Source organism: Centruroides vittatus, unplaced genomic scaffold (assembly GCF_030686945.1).
Source record: "Centruroides vittatus isolate TY-2023 unplaced genomic scaffold, ASM3068694v2 scaffold_324, whole genome shotgun sequence".
NCBI classification, from domain to species: domain Eukaryota; kingdom Metazoa; phylum Arthropoda; class Arachnida; order Scorpiones; family Buthidae; genus Centruroides; species Centruroides vittatus.
Genome location: NW_027122701.1, coordinates 3,098,669 through 3,114,542, shown reverse-complemented (window position 1 = coordinate 3,114,542; position 15,874 = coordinate 3,098,669). Strand labels below are relative to the sequence as shown.

Here is a 15,874-nt window from a genome sequence, read left to right as displayed (position 1 = left end):
CAATATTTAGATTTATTGGAAATTGAAAAATTATTTTAATTATATTATTATATCATAAGTTCTGTAGAGTAAATTATCAACACTGGAATAAAATAATAACGATATAAATGTGCTTACCATAGTACCATCTGATAGAGACAAAAATAAATTGTTAATAATTACGTGATTTAAACATTATTTTTTCAAAAAATTTACAATGACCAAACTTCCATGAACCCTGTGTAATTAACTTCTTATATTTATCATTTTTAACTAAATGACAAATATATTAGTTTCCAAGACATTTGCATTTTAGTTTTTTATATTTATGAATAAAAATGATTTTATATGACTGAAACTAATCAGTTTCCTATTTTATCATTATTTCAAATATAAAAATAAATTCAAATATAAATTTTCATATTTGAAATAATGTAAAATGATGTATTTTATTTCAAAAGAAACTAATAACTGTTTTCTTTTTTAGAAGCTGAACCTGAAAAATTTACAGTTGGTGTACTAGATGGACCTTTCAGAGTTGGTTCACCATTCCAAATACCTCTTGAATTTCAGGATAAATTTGGAAATCCTACAAAACCTAGTAATGATTTAAAACCAATTCTTAAAGCAGCGTAAGTGATCATCCTTCTTTTGTTAAAACATTTTTCAATATATTTAAAATGATATTTTCAATTAAAAATAAAATATAACACCATAAATTCATTTATTACGCTACTTTTTCTTTTAAAATATGAGATAAATCTTTTCACTTTAGTACTACAAATATTTTATTTTTAGTGTTAAATTAGAATTTTATTACACTACTATTTGTGATGTGTTATTATTCATAATAAATATGTTGACAGGGGACTAGATTTGAATTATGATATAACAGTTATCAAAGGAAATACATTAATCATTAAAGGAATTAATGCTAAAGGATCAGTTGAAAGTAGTACAGGCAAAGTAAGTAATTCTGTTTATTTTAAATGCATATATATTATTTTTATTATTGCTATATCAAAATATATACATACAGTCGAGTCTGCATAAAACTACAAAACTACAATTAGGAAAATACAGTAGTGCAATGTACAATACTTCTCTGACCATCCATCACTGGCACTAAAGTTGGTTTCTACTCTAAGTACCCCAGCAATTTCCATAACCTTTTGTTTCAGTATCAGTTTTGAAACAGGAAGATTCGATGAACGAATTTGTTTAGCCAACATACCAAAGTATTTTCAACATCTTTGTACAGCGACTTTCTCTGGTGTTTTTGAGACACCACGACAAAAATCCAAGAAAGTTTTTTAATTTCCTCTTTTTGTTCTTCAGGATTCCCACCAATGTTGTTCTTGGAAGGTTTTTTGTTTTGCAAATTTGGCTTGCAAAGTTTTCTTACATTCAAATTCAGACATGAGTTCATATTTTTCTTTCAGCGTAAGCATTGTTGGCTTTCGGACACTCATTTCTAACAGAAATATGAAACACATGCTACAAATAACACATGACGTGTGAAAATGCAAAATCGAATTCTGCTGTGACATTGATATAGATTGTATATTTTCTTTTTGTTTATCTGTTATTATTTTAATATAAAAATACATAAAATGTTAAGGCCTTTTTATTAATATCTATATATTAATAAATAAGTCGACTCCCCTCCTGAAAAAAATGAGTTCACATCACACAGTGTGGTGTGAACTCATTTTTTTCAGGAGGGGAGTCGACTTATCAGATGTCTAAATGAGTGTGGGACAGCAAAAGTATGTCAGTTTATCCAATGGTGACGAGTTAAACAGTGTTGAGTAAACCAGTTTTTTTTTAACATTAATGCCTATGTAAGACGGCCGGGACCACAGAAAACTGATTACTTATCCAATGGTGTTGAGTTATACCTAATGATGACTTACGCGGACTCAACTGTATACAGTGGAACCTCACTTAATGAGCATCTCACACAACGAGTATTTCACATAACGAGCAAAAACAAATTGTAAAAATTTTCCTCGCTTAACGAGCAATGTTTTGGATAACGAGTGACGAGGAGAGGGGAAGTCCCAAATTGTGTGCATGCTCCATCAGTCTGTGTTTAGCACTCGTTCTGCTAGCATCTTAGTGTCGCTTGTGATCACATATTTTTCCAAACTTGTGTTCACACATATTATAAACATTAACAACCAAAGCTTGTTATATAATAAACACCCAAAACGATATGCCAAATTCTCAGACTATGTAAAGGTTATAATTAAATAATAGAAATTAATTAATTTGACTGGAGGTAGGCAGTTACACTGCCATCTCGTATTAAATTTTAAAAATGTCTGAATTAAAAATTAACTATTTATAATTATTAAATTTATTACGAGATGGAAGCATAACTGCCTACCTCTAGTCAAATTATTGGGTTGTTCGGAAAGTAATTTCATTTTTTCCATAGAAAAATAAATGCAATATTCTTATAATAAATAAATATTTTCTTGAATTATATATTTACCATTTTGATCAAATACCTGTTGTCATTGTTTCTGGTAGTAACATGATTTCACATTCATAAAAATTTTGATCGTTGTTTACAAAAAACTGATCCAAATGATTTTTGACATTGTCATTTCAAGTAAATGTTTTACAGTTAAAAAAATTTGTATAGACCGGAACAAGTAATAATCTGAGTGTGCCCGATCTGGCGAATATGGTTGGTGTGATGACACATCCCATCTAAGCTATAACAGTTTCTGACGAGTTACCAAACTTGTGTGAAATTTGGCATTATCATGATAAAACACTACACTTTGTTTGTTGATCAATTCTGGCCTTTTTTGTTTGATGATATTACTCAATTTGTTTACTCGATGACAGTACACTTTCGAATCAATTGTTAAATTGTCTGGTAAAAGCTCAAAAAAGATTTCTTTAAAATTCCACCATAGACAGCATCTCTCTAATAACATGTGGAACCAATATATCGAGCTTTGAAACGAAACCAATTCGTTTTAAGTAATAATAAACAGTTCAATTTAACAGATTTAATCTCTTAGTGATTTCACGTGTTGTTATATGGCAGATTGCTTCGATCGGTATCTTTATTTTGTTTTCGTTGGCTTCAAATGGCCATCCAGAATGTGGTGTATCTTCGATATTAAAATTGCCAGAATGCAATTTTGTAAACCAGTTTTGGCACTGTCTTTCTCTCAACACATCATCTCCAAACATGTACCACAATTTTTTTCTTGTTTGAACAGCATTTTGATTTTTTAGTTATAAAAAAGCAAAATATGCTGAAAATAATGCTTTCGATTTTCCATATTTGATGGATCACTGAAAAAAAAAACAATTGTACAGAATCAAACAAAATTTTTTACAAATAAGCCTTAAAATATCAGCTGTTGAAGTATATAATGAAAATGTGGTTTAAAATAAAATTGGCTGGTAAAAATACATCTAATTTCTCTAGTAATAAAAAAACGAAATTACTTTCCAAACAACCCAATAATTAATTACTATTATTTAATTATAACCTTTACGTAGCCCAAGAATTTGGCATATCATCTGGAGTGTTTATCATATTATCTGCGATTATTATTATTATTATTATTTTTTTTTTTTTGGTCTTCTGAAAATTGAATTCTCATTTCAGATTGGTTCATTTCATGCTAGAAGAAAAGATGATGATGATTCATGCTCCTTAACAATATTTATTGTATAAATTTTTTTGAATAAACCTTATACATAAAACATTTAAGTATTTTTTTTTTTTTTTGGTGTGGAACGCATTATTGTATTTTACATTAATTTCTATAGGAAAAATTGTTTCGCTTAACGAGTGTTTCACATTACGAGTACGACTCTGGAACGAATTATGTTGTTTAAGCGAGGTTCCACTGTATATTAATTCTTTATTGATATTTGTATATATTGATTGAGAAAGCATACTGATTTACTCTAAGTTTCTTGGAATAGATGTAATTGAAGTTAAAAATAAAAACGTTTTATTGTTACAAATTTTATATATTTTAAGGCTGGTTTTATTAAGTTTATGCAGTTGAGTTTAAATTCATCAAACTTTTCAATTCAAATTCGTCAATCTTTGAAGAAGTTTGGTGAATTTGAAAAACAGGTTGAAATATTCTTTTAGTACCATATTTACTCGCATATAAGACGAGATTTTTATTCATTTATCACAGCTTCAAATTCCTAGGTTGTTCTATACGTGCGAGCGAAAGATTCTTTGAGTTTTTGCAGATAATTTTTGTCAACCGTGTATTCACATTTTTTACTGGATGCTTATCCTCTTGTATTTAAAAATATAAGTATTTCATCTGGGTTGTTTGAATTGTTCTTGTATATTGTCAAGAGTAAAGATGAATAGCAATAGGGAAAGCAGAGCTTTTGAATTGAATTCCAATTTGAAATATCAAAATCACACGTGAGCCCGATATGTTTTAATCCATTCCCATGTGTAAACAGATGATTATTCGGAAATCAGAATTTGGAGAAATTGAAACTTGTAAGTGTAATGAATGGAGAGTGGATTCGACTGTTAAGAATTGGCCAAAAAAAAAAAAAAATGGTTTTCGATTGTCCAGCGTTACGTGAACAAATTATGTTGTTGATTTTGCAGGACAATGTGTGCATTTACATGCATTTGATATTTTACTTGGGATTAAACGAAATAATATTAGAATTGTATTAATAAATCTGATTTTCTTTATTTTGATCTTTAAAGTCACACCTCGCCCTATATGCGAAGTCGTCTTATATGTGAGTAAATACGGTATGTTTTTGTTCAGAATGAAATAAATAGAATTTTATTTATGGATATTCAAATTAGATTATTTTGCTTGTTACTGAATTACATTTATTTAATGTTTGTATATAATGCATAGTAAATTGTTCTTAAAATGAAGAAAAAAACATTTTCAAAAAGTAAATATTTTCAATCAGTATTTTAATACATTCAATGATTTATTTATTGGAACAAAAAAATATTTAACAAATTCTTGATTGATTCTTCATCTTTACTGTTCATTCACACAAAATATTTCATAATGTTCAAAAAGTATTAAAATAGCACTAAGCTGTTGTAATTTAATAAACTATGAAGAAGAAAATAAATTTCAAAATTGCTTCTGCCTTAATTAATCAGGCTTCTTTAGTTACTGATTCAAAAGTAATTCTAATTGAAATGGCATTACAGTTTTGTAGAATAGATTCATACAAAATTGGTTAAATGGTAATGTGTATTATAATATCTTTTACAGAAAATTGAATATTAATTTTGTAGATTAAAGATGCAAATAAAAAAAAACATACACAGACACATGTTATATGTATGTGACTGGAGGGTCGGCACCTCTTTGGTACCTCCAGGACTGACACCACAGAGTGTTGTGGACACGGAAGTTGCGACGGCAAGGTTTGTTTTAAAAGCAGGTCATGCAAGCGGCTGCATGTGTGGGCGATCGGATTCAGGATGTAGACTGTGAGACAGTGGGTTGGAAGTGACTCACTCAGATTCCAGTTAACCAAACTAATAACCATTTATTTGTAAAAAGAGGGAAAAAAAGATTTATGATACATATATTGAAACAACTATATAGATGTGGTTGCAAGAGAGAGAGTTTACACTAGAGTGCATAGGGTGATAAATACCTTATAGAGGAGTTGGAGATTGGATGCTTGCTGGTCAAAAAGAAGAAAGTTCTAGATGATAGCTCTTAGTTCAGAGGTCAACAGTTGATAGTATGGCCTCAGGCGAGAAGGATGACATACCCATAGAGATAATTAAAATGATGTATCCAATGATATAATAGAACAATGTATCCAAATGTATCTGAAATTTGAGGCACAGGGAAAATGAGTGGCCCAGTTGAGGAAATGGCAATGGCTGCAGCTAGTTGTTAGATAGTTGTTATATTGAAATGATGAAATCAGACAGCAAGTCAGAAGGTCACATGAAAGCTTCTTTATTGATGCTGAGAACTTAAAAGAAGATGAACTCCCAGGTGTGAAAGTTGACGAAGTTGATGTTAGGACGTTAAATTGTTTATGTTGAAGTCTGGATTCTCATATATATATAAATATATAAAACATAAAATAATTTTTTTATGTTTTTTTATATTTATTATTTTGCTTATTTGTTTAAATACACTCCTCTTCAAAAGTGAAATTGCAACACCATGAAGAAATGTGTGTAGCCACATGCACATTGCATGACCGGTAGAGGTGAGAGATATGCAAGTGATTAAAAGAATGAACAAAGATATGTAACAGACCTCTTTATACAGTAATGAATATACAGATCCCACTGCACGCTATACAGCTAAGGCATACATCATTGAGGTGATAATAGTTGCCTGAAATATCCCTTGCCAAGCTGCATCCACTGTAGCATGCATGTCATGTACAGTATGTGGTGATGGTCCCTGGTGCACTTCATGTTGGATGAGGTCTCACAGGTGTTTGATGGGAGAGAGATCCGGTGAGGCTGCCAGCCAGAAAAGGATGTGAATTCTGTTCAGGCTGGTGAGAGTTTACCATGTGATGTGCAGTTGGGCATTATCTTGCTGGAACACCTTATCAGATGCAGCTTGCACCAGTGGCTGAACCACAATCCCCATAATTCATGTGACATACTGGTCTGCTGTCAGAGTACTGGAAATGTGCACGATGGCTGTCTGCTGGTGGAACATGATGCTTCTCAAAACCATGATGTTGGGTATGGGGCCAGTGTGACGCTCTTCAAAAAGGACTGTCATGTTGTATTCCCTGAGATAACGACGCACTTGTCCACATCCATCATTCCTCCACAGATAGAAGCAGAATTCATCCATAAACAATGCCCAATGCCATTCAGTGGTCCAGTTGCAATGATGATGACATCTCACCAGGCATGCAGCTCTGTGTCGAGCAGTTAATGGCACCCTGACTGTTGGTTGCTGTGTTTGCAGTCCAACTTCATGCAACCTGTTTTGAATGGTTTAAGTGGCTTCAGATGTCCCATGCCATTGAAAATGGGTCCTGACAGACCGTTTGAGGAATCTGCCAGTCTGTGAGCTCTATCATGCACCAGTGTGATCCACTTCCTCTTTGGCATGTTCACAAATGTTCCTTCATCTGTTGTGCTACACATTGCCGGATGGAACTTGCGTCACGCGCAGTACTTATGGCAACTGTGTGCATTGACAAACCAAGGTCACACAGCTTCAGAATACAGTCTCACTCCCCAGCCATTAACTGGTGGTATTCAGCTCACTGTTGTCTCTGAAGTGTTTTCTACAGTTCTTCAAAAGTTTAGCTGTTGCAAACCATTGCTGAGAGCATTTATGGCCTAAGCCGGCTGCTGGTCTTTATAGCCCAAAATTGGATATCACATGACCCAATGCATATGCAAATTTAATCATTTGCATATCTTTGTCATCTCTACCAATCCTTTGTGGTGTTGCAATTTCACTTTTGAGGAGTGTATATATAAAGGAATAAGCATCAAAAAATGTCACATGCAGTCAATCAAAATCAGAGGTTCAGATTAAAGAATAAGATCATGTGTTATAGATGGCACATTCTGTAATCTGGTTTGCTGGTGGGCAATGTTAGATTTGTGTAATTCTGAGAATCCGGACTTCAGGTTAAATAACATAACATCTTAATAATAACTTTGTTGAATATCTGTCAACTTTCATACCTGAGAGTACATCTTCCTTTAAGTTCTCAGCATCGAAGTTCTCGTGACCTTCTGACCTGCTGTCCTGATTTCATTGTTTTAATATAACAACTAGCAGCTAGTTGAGTCAGTTGTTGCCAGTTTCTCTAAAAGTAAAGGTCATCGCCAATTTCTCCATGACATAAGAAGTCATTGCCAGTCCCTCAATAATTAAAGTCACAGCTTGCTCCTCAATCAATATAGACCAAGCATCTCCTTTGATGAATATCATCACCTCCAATAGATGAATATGTTAATGCCTTCCTTCTTCAGACTGTTCCGATAGTGCCAGATTCTGTCAACAGATTGATCGTCCCATCCACAAAGTTTTTCTATTGATATATCTAGGTATTTATCACAATACATGATTTCATGTAAACTCTCTCTCTTCTGAACACTTTGATGTCGCTCTAGTATCAGATATCTATTTGTCTTGCTACTGTCAGCATGTAGATCATATAACAAAGAATATTTGTTTTGTTAACCTAGTATCTTAGTGCATTACTTCTGTCGTGCTGTCTCACACTTTTCCATTTCGAATCCAATTGCTTCTGCATGCAACTACTCATGTAAACCTAATTTCAGACAAAAACTATGTGCTGTAGTGCCTTCTGTGTTGAATGGGACACAGCAGTGTCATCCTGATGTGGCATTGAAGAGGTGCCGATCCTCCAGTTACGTAATCATAAAAGTCTAATGTCACACTCCAGCAAACCAGAAGTGACATCATTGTTTTTCACTTTTTTTAAAGATTTAATTGGGGATTTCAAGTACTTTCAGCACACTTTTGGTTTAAAATTTTTTTTTGTAATGTACATATATTTTGATGATAATTATATATTTATGAAATATTTTTCTAATTACTTTCATGTTTATAATTTTTTGAGATGAACATGATTTCTATTCAAGATTTTAATAATGGCAGTGCATCTGGTTTCATTATACCGTGCAGTTCTGTTTTATCTTTTAAAATTTACTTTCTTTATAATTTAATTAAAATATTACATTACAATTAAAATATATTTTTAATTAAAATATTTACATTATATAAATTTTTTATTCCTAAATGTCTATCTAGTGCATGCAATCAATGCAGTTAATTTAAAATAGTTTATTGATTTATTAACATATATTGATTCCTAAATATCCTTATGAATATTTAACTGTAACAAAAACAAACTCAATTTATGTTGAAACATAATTGGACATAATTGGAATTTGATATATATATATATATATTAAATTCCAATATGTGTGATATATATATATATATATATACATATCACACATATATTAATAGCATAATTGTACTGTGTGTTTTGTGGTTAATTAAAAATATATATTTGAATAAATTTTTATTATTATTTCTTTATGAAGTTTTGTACAATTTAATATTCAAGTTTAATTTTTTCCTATAATTTCAGAATTTCATGCTTTCTGTAAAAATTCCAGGGTTAGAAGAAGATACACAAAATTTAAAAATTAGACTTTTACCTGGTAAGTATTTTTGAATGTAATTTTGTGTGATAGTGATTGTTTGAAAATCTGAATGTAATAAATGGAAATTAATCTTGTTAACATTATGTATGTAGAATTTGAATGATAAAAATGCCAAATTTTAATGAAAATTAATAAATTAATTGAATTTTCACATGAAATTAAAAACAGTTTTTGTTTATCTAGAAATATTATATATGGAAGTATTGATAGAATACAGTGTTTTCCAAAAGAAATATGCAATTGGATATTATGTGAAGAAGCTTGTAAGCTAAGCATTGGGCAAGTTTATAGGGTATTGGTTATGTGATGTCTCATTTTGGGTCCGCAATACTGCCATATGGAAATTAATTGCACAAAATTCATGTGTGTTGTCTAATCATTTTCAACTAATGTAAGCCCAACTGCATAGTTCTGTAACTAACTGGTATGTTGTAAGGATTGAATTTGTTGTTGTTGTTGTTGTTGTTTTAGTTGTATTTAAATAAAGCTAAAAATAAGAATAAAAATCCAGTAATTTTTTTGTGTTCTTGCCATCATCTGCATATTAAGTATTAAAAAGAACAAGTTCAATATTCACAATATACCAGTTAGTTACAGAACTATGCAGTTGAGCCTACATTAGTTGAAAGTGATTTGACTATGCATATGAATTTTGTACAATTAATTTCCATATGTGACAGTATTACAAGCTAGAATGATTTATCATATAACTAATACACTATACCCTTGCCCCTGATACTTTGTTTAAAGCTTCTCCACATAATTTCCAATGACCTTTTTTTTTCTCTTTTTTTTTGAAAACACGATACTGTAAGGCTGAATATTGTGGCAGCAACTATCACATTTTTCAAATTGCTTTTGATTGTAGTTTGATAGCAAGCTATTTTTGATCTTTAACTTGGTTTCAAATTTAAGAAACAGTTTAACTTTGATATAATCCTTAATTCTTATATAAGAACTGAATGATAAATGAAAATATGTACTAATATTATAGCTATATTTAAAATCTTACATTTTCTGAATCAACTTTATTCAATCCTCATATATGGATAGCTATATAGTCTATAAATAGTCTATAAAAAAATTAAAATTTCAGTTTTTGTAAATAATGATATTACATACAGAGAGATCTGACAGATTGTATAATTACTTTTTAATTTTTCTGAAAAAATAAAATAATTGTGATATATTGTTTGAAGATTTTAGCCAGAAATTAATTAGTCTTTTCTTGATTCTGACATTGATTTTTTTTTTATTCATTTTTATTTATTCAACATAGAGAATTGTCTTATGATCAGTGATGTCTTAAAAGGTGTGAACACATTATGATCTCCTTGAAAATCATAGCAATTTATGTCAGAGCCGACATTTGTATACCACAAAAGTTGCAAAGATCTGACTAAATTGTACTCTTTTTTCAATTGCAGCCAATGAAAATCAGACATGATTCCAAAACTGAACATTCAGAATCAGTATATTTTATACCTGTATGTAACAAGATGTCTGTGTCCATTTTTAGCAAGTTGACATGTGAGAGAAACAGTAATTTTGATTTTTTTTTAAATAGAAATAACTCTGAGTTTTATAGAGGTCAATTTATGTGTATAATAAACTTTGTGTTGACTTTAAACATAAACATATATGAACATTATCTTGATTCAACAATGTAACAATCCTCAACAGGATAACATATTGTTGATATTTCAAATTTCATCAAAAAATTATTTATACAATGTTGTAATAGGAATGACAAATGCTCCAAATTTCTTGATTTTTATTTTAATTAAATACAATGTTTCAAAATGTTTTTTTTTTTTTTTTAAATTGAAACAAGATAAATTGTTGATTTATCTTGTTTCATTGTTGATACTCATCTAACAGAATCTTATTTCTGGTGTTTATTTTGATATGTAGCATCTGAGAATAAGAATTTTCTTGCATCAGTTCATGTAATTTAGAAAATTTATTTTAATTTGGTATTTTTTTATTTTTTGTTGTATAAATCTGTTCTTCAGTCATTTGTTGATTCATCTTAGTTTTTGTTTGTTGTAGTCATTATTAAGTCTTTGTTTTTTTTTTTGTTCTACTTTATTTTTATTTTTCTTATAATCATTACAAATTAATTTTTTTCCCTCTTTTTGTCATATATTATAATATTTGTACTTTTAGTTGCCTTGTTGCCTTCAGATCATAAATCTAATGATTCTGTTGATTAATAATAGGTTTATTGATTGTCATAATTCTTAACGTTATTAGTAAAGTCATTATAAATAAGCATTAAAAAATTCTGTAGGATTCATATTAAAAATACTATATACTTTTTAACATGGGGTTTTCAATGTATAGTAAGGAATGATATTCTATTTGTTATATATTTTGTCTACGAGGACTTAGCCTATTAATAGGATGTTTTGCACTGGTGTTATGGCTTTAGCAATTGAGGAAAACCTTATTCAGAGAAAACAATCTTTATTGATCACTTTGTATTATACCTGTATTTGAACTGCCTTTATGCCTTAATACAAAATGATCACTTTGTATTATACCAGGTATAATACAAAGTGATCAATAAAGATTGTTTTCTCTGAATAAGGTTTTCCTCGATTGCTAAAGCCATAACACCAGTGCAATACATCTCATTAATAGGCTAAGTCCTCATAGACAAAATATATAACAAATTGAAAATAAGGACATAGAGACATATAAATTAATTATAATGATATTCTACTTTTACATGTTAAGGTTGTGTTATGTAATTTTGCAGATAATTTTTGACATTTTATAAATTAAAGAAAGCATTAAAATATAAAATAGATGGTGAAAAATAATTGATAAATTTGGTTTTATTATTTACAATTATATATACTTTTGAGTTCTCTCAAATTATTTATTATTTGTTAAAAGAGACTTTGGCATAATGAAGAATTATAATGTTTGCATTCATTTTTTAGTTTATAAAGCTTGTAAACAATACAATAATTGTGATATTCAAAAATGAATGAATAACTAAAAATTATGATAATTAACAAAAATTGTAAAGAAGTTTCAAATGCACGAAGGTTACCTAACTGATCACATACATATAAACAAATATAAGATATCTACAGCTAATTATTAATTGACTGATCACAAAAGCTTCATACTTCATATGCAGAGATTGAAAATGGAGGGAAACTTTATACATACATACATTCATACATAGATACACACATCATGTATGTATGTTTCATTCCATCACATATATATAGAAAGAGATGACAGAGAGAATAAACACTTTTCAGAAAACCTGGGGCCATATTCTGGTCACCGTCTCTGGTCTTGCATCTCTCACAAGCCGGTTGCTGATTGGCTAATCATTTGGATTAGCCAATCAGCGACCAGCTTGTGAGAGACCAGTGACCAGAATATGGTCCCTGAAATTCTCAGATAATTTTATTTTTGAGTTTGAGTTGTAACCAAAATAAACAATATCAGAACTTTTTTTTTACAGATTGAGTGATATATTCAACAGCTATAACCTTTAGTAAACTAAAAGTATTATATATCGTATTGCAGTTTATAATTAATAAATAGTTTTAGAAAACACGGGAATCATTTCCCTAAATTTAACTTATTTTCCTCAATTTGTTACTAAGAACAGAGAAAATTAAACTTAAAACAAATTTCTTAAGTTAAAAATTTAAGCAGAATTTTAAGTGATTATGAAATTTATTTTCTAATAAAATTAACATAATTGTTAATTTTTATGTATTAGGTCCACCTCATAAACTTTTAGTTATTCCTGAAAAGGATATTGAAATTGAAAATGGAAGTTCTCCTGAATTTGAAATATCAACTATAGATATGGCTGGAAATAGTACCTGTGAACCAAAGTTAATAGCTACTTGTAAGGTACTGTTAATATCATTAAGCTATTAATTTGAATTTAAAATAAATCATTTTGTAACAATTGTATTATTTTAATTAGTTTTCAGGTTCTAATAATTCTTCTTTGCCTATGTACACTGGTGATCTATCTACTAGTGGAAAAAGCAAAATGTCAGGACCTCCTTTACATTTAAAAAATATGTTTGGTGGTGAAACATTGACTGCAAAATTTGAAGTAATAGTAAGTTGAAAATAATTTTAATATTGTCTTATACTCTTTGTCTGTATTTGTGTTGATCAGTTCAGATTACATTATTTTTGTTTTTACATTATATTATTAACTTAACTTTAATCTCATGATTTTAACCTAATGCAAGTCAGCAATAGTTTCAGATTATGAAAATGATATTAAGATTCCATTTACAATTTAATCAAAATAGTTTTGAATGACAATGCAAAAAGCTATTAATTTGCTGATTGTTTTAGGGTTTTATTAAAAATATATTTCAAACAACACAGATAATCTTGTAAGTGCTTGTAAAGTCTTGACTCCTCATTATGTCTTCTAGTTTATTTAAAGTCAATTTACCTTGTTTTTTTAACAAAAAATGTTGCTTTTTACATTTAAAGTTTAACAATGACAATGATGTAAGGTTAAGATGAAGTGAATAGAGTGAAAATAAAATTTTCTTGACTTTCACATTGAAAAATGAAAATCCATCTGAATTCATTTTTCTTAATCTTGTCCATTTTCAATATGTGGTTAAAATTTTCCCATAAGAAATGATAGAAGACAGTTTCCTATATCAGAATTTTCAATATTCACATTGTTTTTAGGAATAAGTTAGATTATGCTAATGGGTTAAGGTTGTACTTGAAAGTACAAATACAATAAGTACAGTAAGTGTATAACTTCAAATATCATAAATTTTGATTGACCAAGTGAAGAATATAAAAATTATTGTCTCTTTATTGAAGTAGTAGTAGTATTTTTATTTATACAAATAATTATTTATTACATTAATAAACAAAAATACAAATAGTTGTTAATCTAGAGTACAAGCTTTGAATTTTATTTTCCTTGCTGTTATGTATATAACACAGGAAGGTATTATAGTTGTGTCAAATTTGAACTTCCATGATGTTTTTTGCAAATTTCTGTTTTGAAATGCCTGAACTCAAAAAGTCTAAAAAAGAGGGGGGGAAATTGTGTGTGTTGGTGTCTATTTGTTTAATAACTCAGGAAGGGGTGAAGATTAAGAAACAAAATTTAACATGGTAGCTTGGATATACGGAGCATTGATGCTATTAAATTTTGGTTGTTAAAAGTCTAGGGATGGAGAGATAGAGGGGGGGGTCATGTGTCATATTTCAAGTGGAGTCACACTTAATGAAAATTTTACTCATTATTGACATTTACAACTTTTTATAAAACTCACCTTTACCCTCAGAATTAAGCCTTTTGGTTTTTTATAATAATGAATAATATAAAAATTATTTTTAAGTAAAATCTTTTATCAGATGGCATCACATACAATTTTACATAGTGTTTCTTAAACAAATATTTTTTGCTGGGAAACTGATGCAAATTGTTGCTTGATTTTTTTTTATTTAAAATGTTTTTGTTTTTTTTGTTAACTGTTTGCAGTTGATAAAGTTAATAATGTTTGAATTTTATATACTGTGTATCATATTGATAACGTTATGTTCATTTTATTGTTTTTGGTTCTATTATAGTAATGTATAAACATCATTTTGTCATTATTTCTAGAAGACAATTACATACCTATTGTAGATTTATATATTGTAATATCTGTAAGATATGATGAAAAGTAGTGTTGTTTTAATCAAGAACCGTTAATTGCAATCTTTAAACTGAGATATTTCAAAAGTTTGCAGCAGCATACTGCAAGAACAACTGGAATTGTACATCAAAATAGAACTATGTTGAACAATGTATTTATTTTAATTTTAAAATAAATATTTAAGGATGCATAAATATTTACAAAAAATTTATTTCAATATAACAATGAACAATTCTTATACATTTATTGTTATTTTAGATAATAGTAGTTGAATATTTTTTGTTTTTAAAACTTTCTTAATTGTAATGTTATATTTTTAAGTATTAAATTTTTTTATCCTATTAATTTGTATTAAAAAGTTTAAAATGATATTTATTTTATTGTTATAAAATAATTTATGTTAGAATCACAAGGAAATAGCTACTGTTACAAGAAAGATAATAGTGAAACCAAGTCACAAAGCAGCATCTCTTCAAGTAAGTTATATTGGAGAAAATGGTGAGAGAGTACCAATTCAAAAAGATAAAGATATTGTATGGCCAGCTGGTGATATTATTAATAATTTGGGTATGTTTTATTAATTTAATCAATTTATTATTTATAGAAATGTCCATTAATAATATATGACATTTATAAAATTAATAGTGAAAATATATATACAATAGAATCTGCTTATTGTAATCATTTTGGAGACTTGCTTTACTAATGATGATGATGATGATTAACTAATAACATTAAACTAATTATGTAAATAAGACTACAATTAGTGAAAATTCTGGTTTTATTGACTCACATTAAAAAAACATGTATAATTTAAAGATATAGTACTGTATTTTCAAGGAATGACCAGCATGCCTCACAAAAATGGGGGAACCAGCATGCCAGTTAAACTGAAACTAAAATATAAAATTAATTAGATCTAACAAAACTAGCCATTAATTAAATGTTAAATAAAACATTTTTCTGAGTACAATAAAATAACAACATTGTAATTTGACTGACTTAAAAAATCAGGAAG

At 28.9% G+C, this 15,874-nt stretch overlaps 1 protein-coding gene across 1 annotated transcript in view; it reads left to right on the top strand.

Moving 5' to 3' along the window:
* The window catches only part of LOC136988187 (structural maintenance of chromosomes flexible hinge domain-containing protein 1-like), a 211,918-nt gene that overhangs the window by 93,764 nt on the left and 102,280 nt on the right, over positions 1–15,874 (top strand). Inside the window, exons 20-25 of the mRNA XM_067286015.1 lie at positions 467–611; positions 846–945; positions 9,109–9,181; positions 12,939–13,075; positions 13,152–13,292; positions 15,261–15,423. Coding sequence (XP_067142116.1) covers positions 467–611; positions 846–945; positions 9,109–9,181; positions 12,939–13,075; positions 13,152–13,292; positions 15,261–15,423 — 759 coding nt within the window. The remainder of the gene's footprint in view (positions 1–466; positions 612–845; positions 946–9,108; positions 9,182–12,938; positions 13,076–13,151; positions 13,293–15,260; positions 15,424–15,874) is intronic.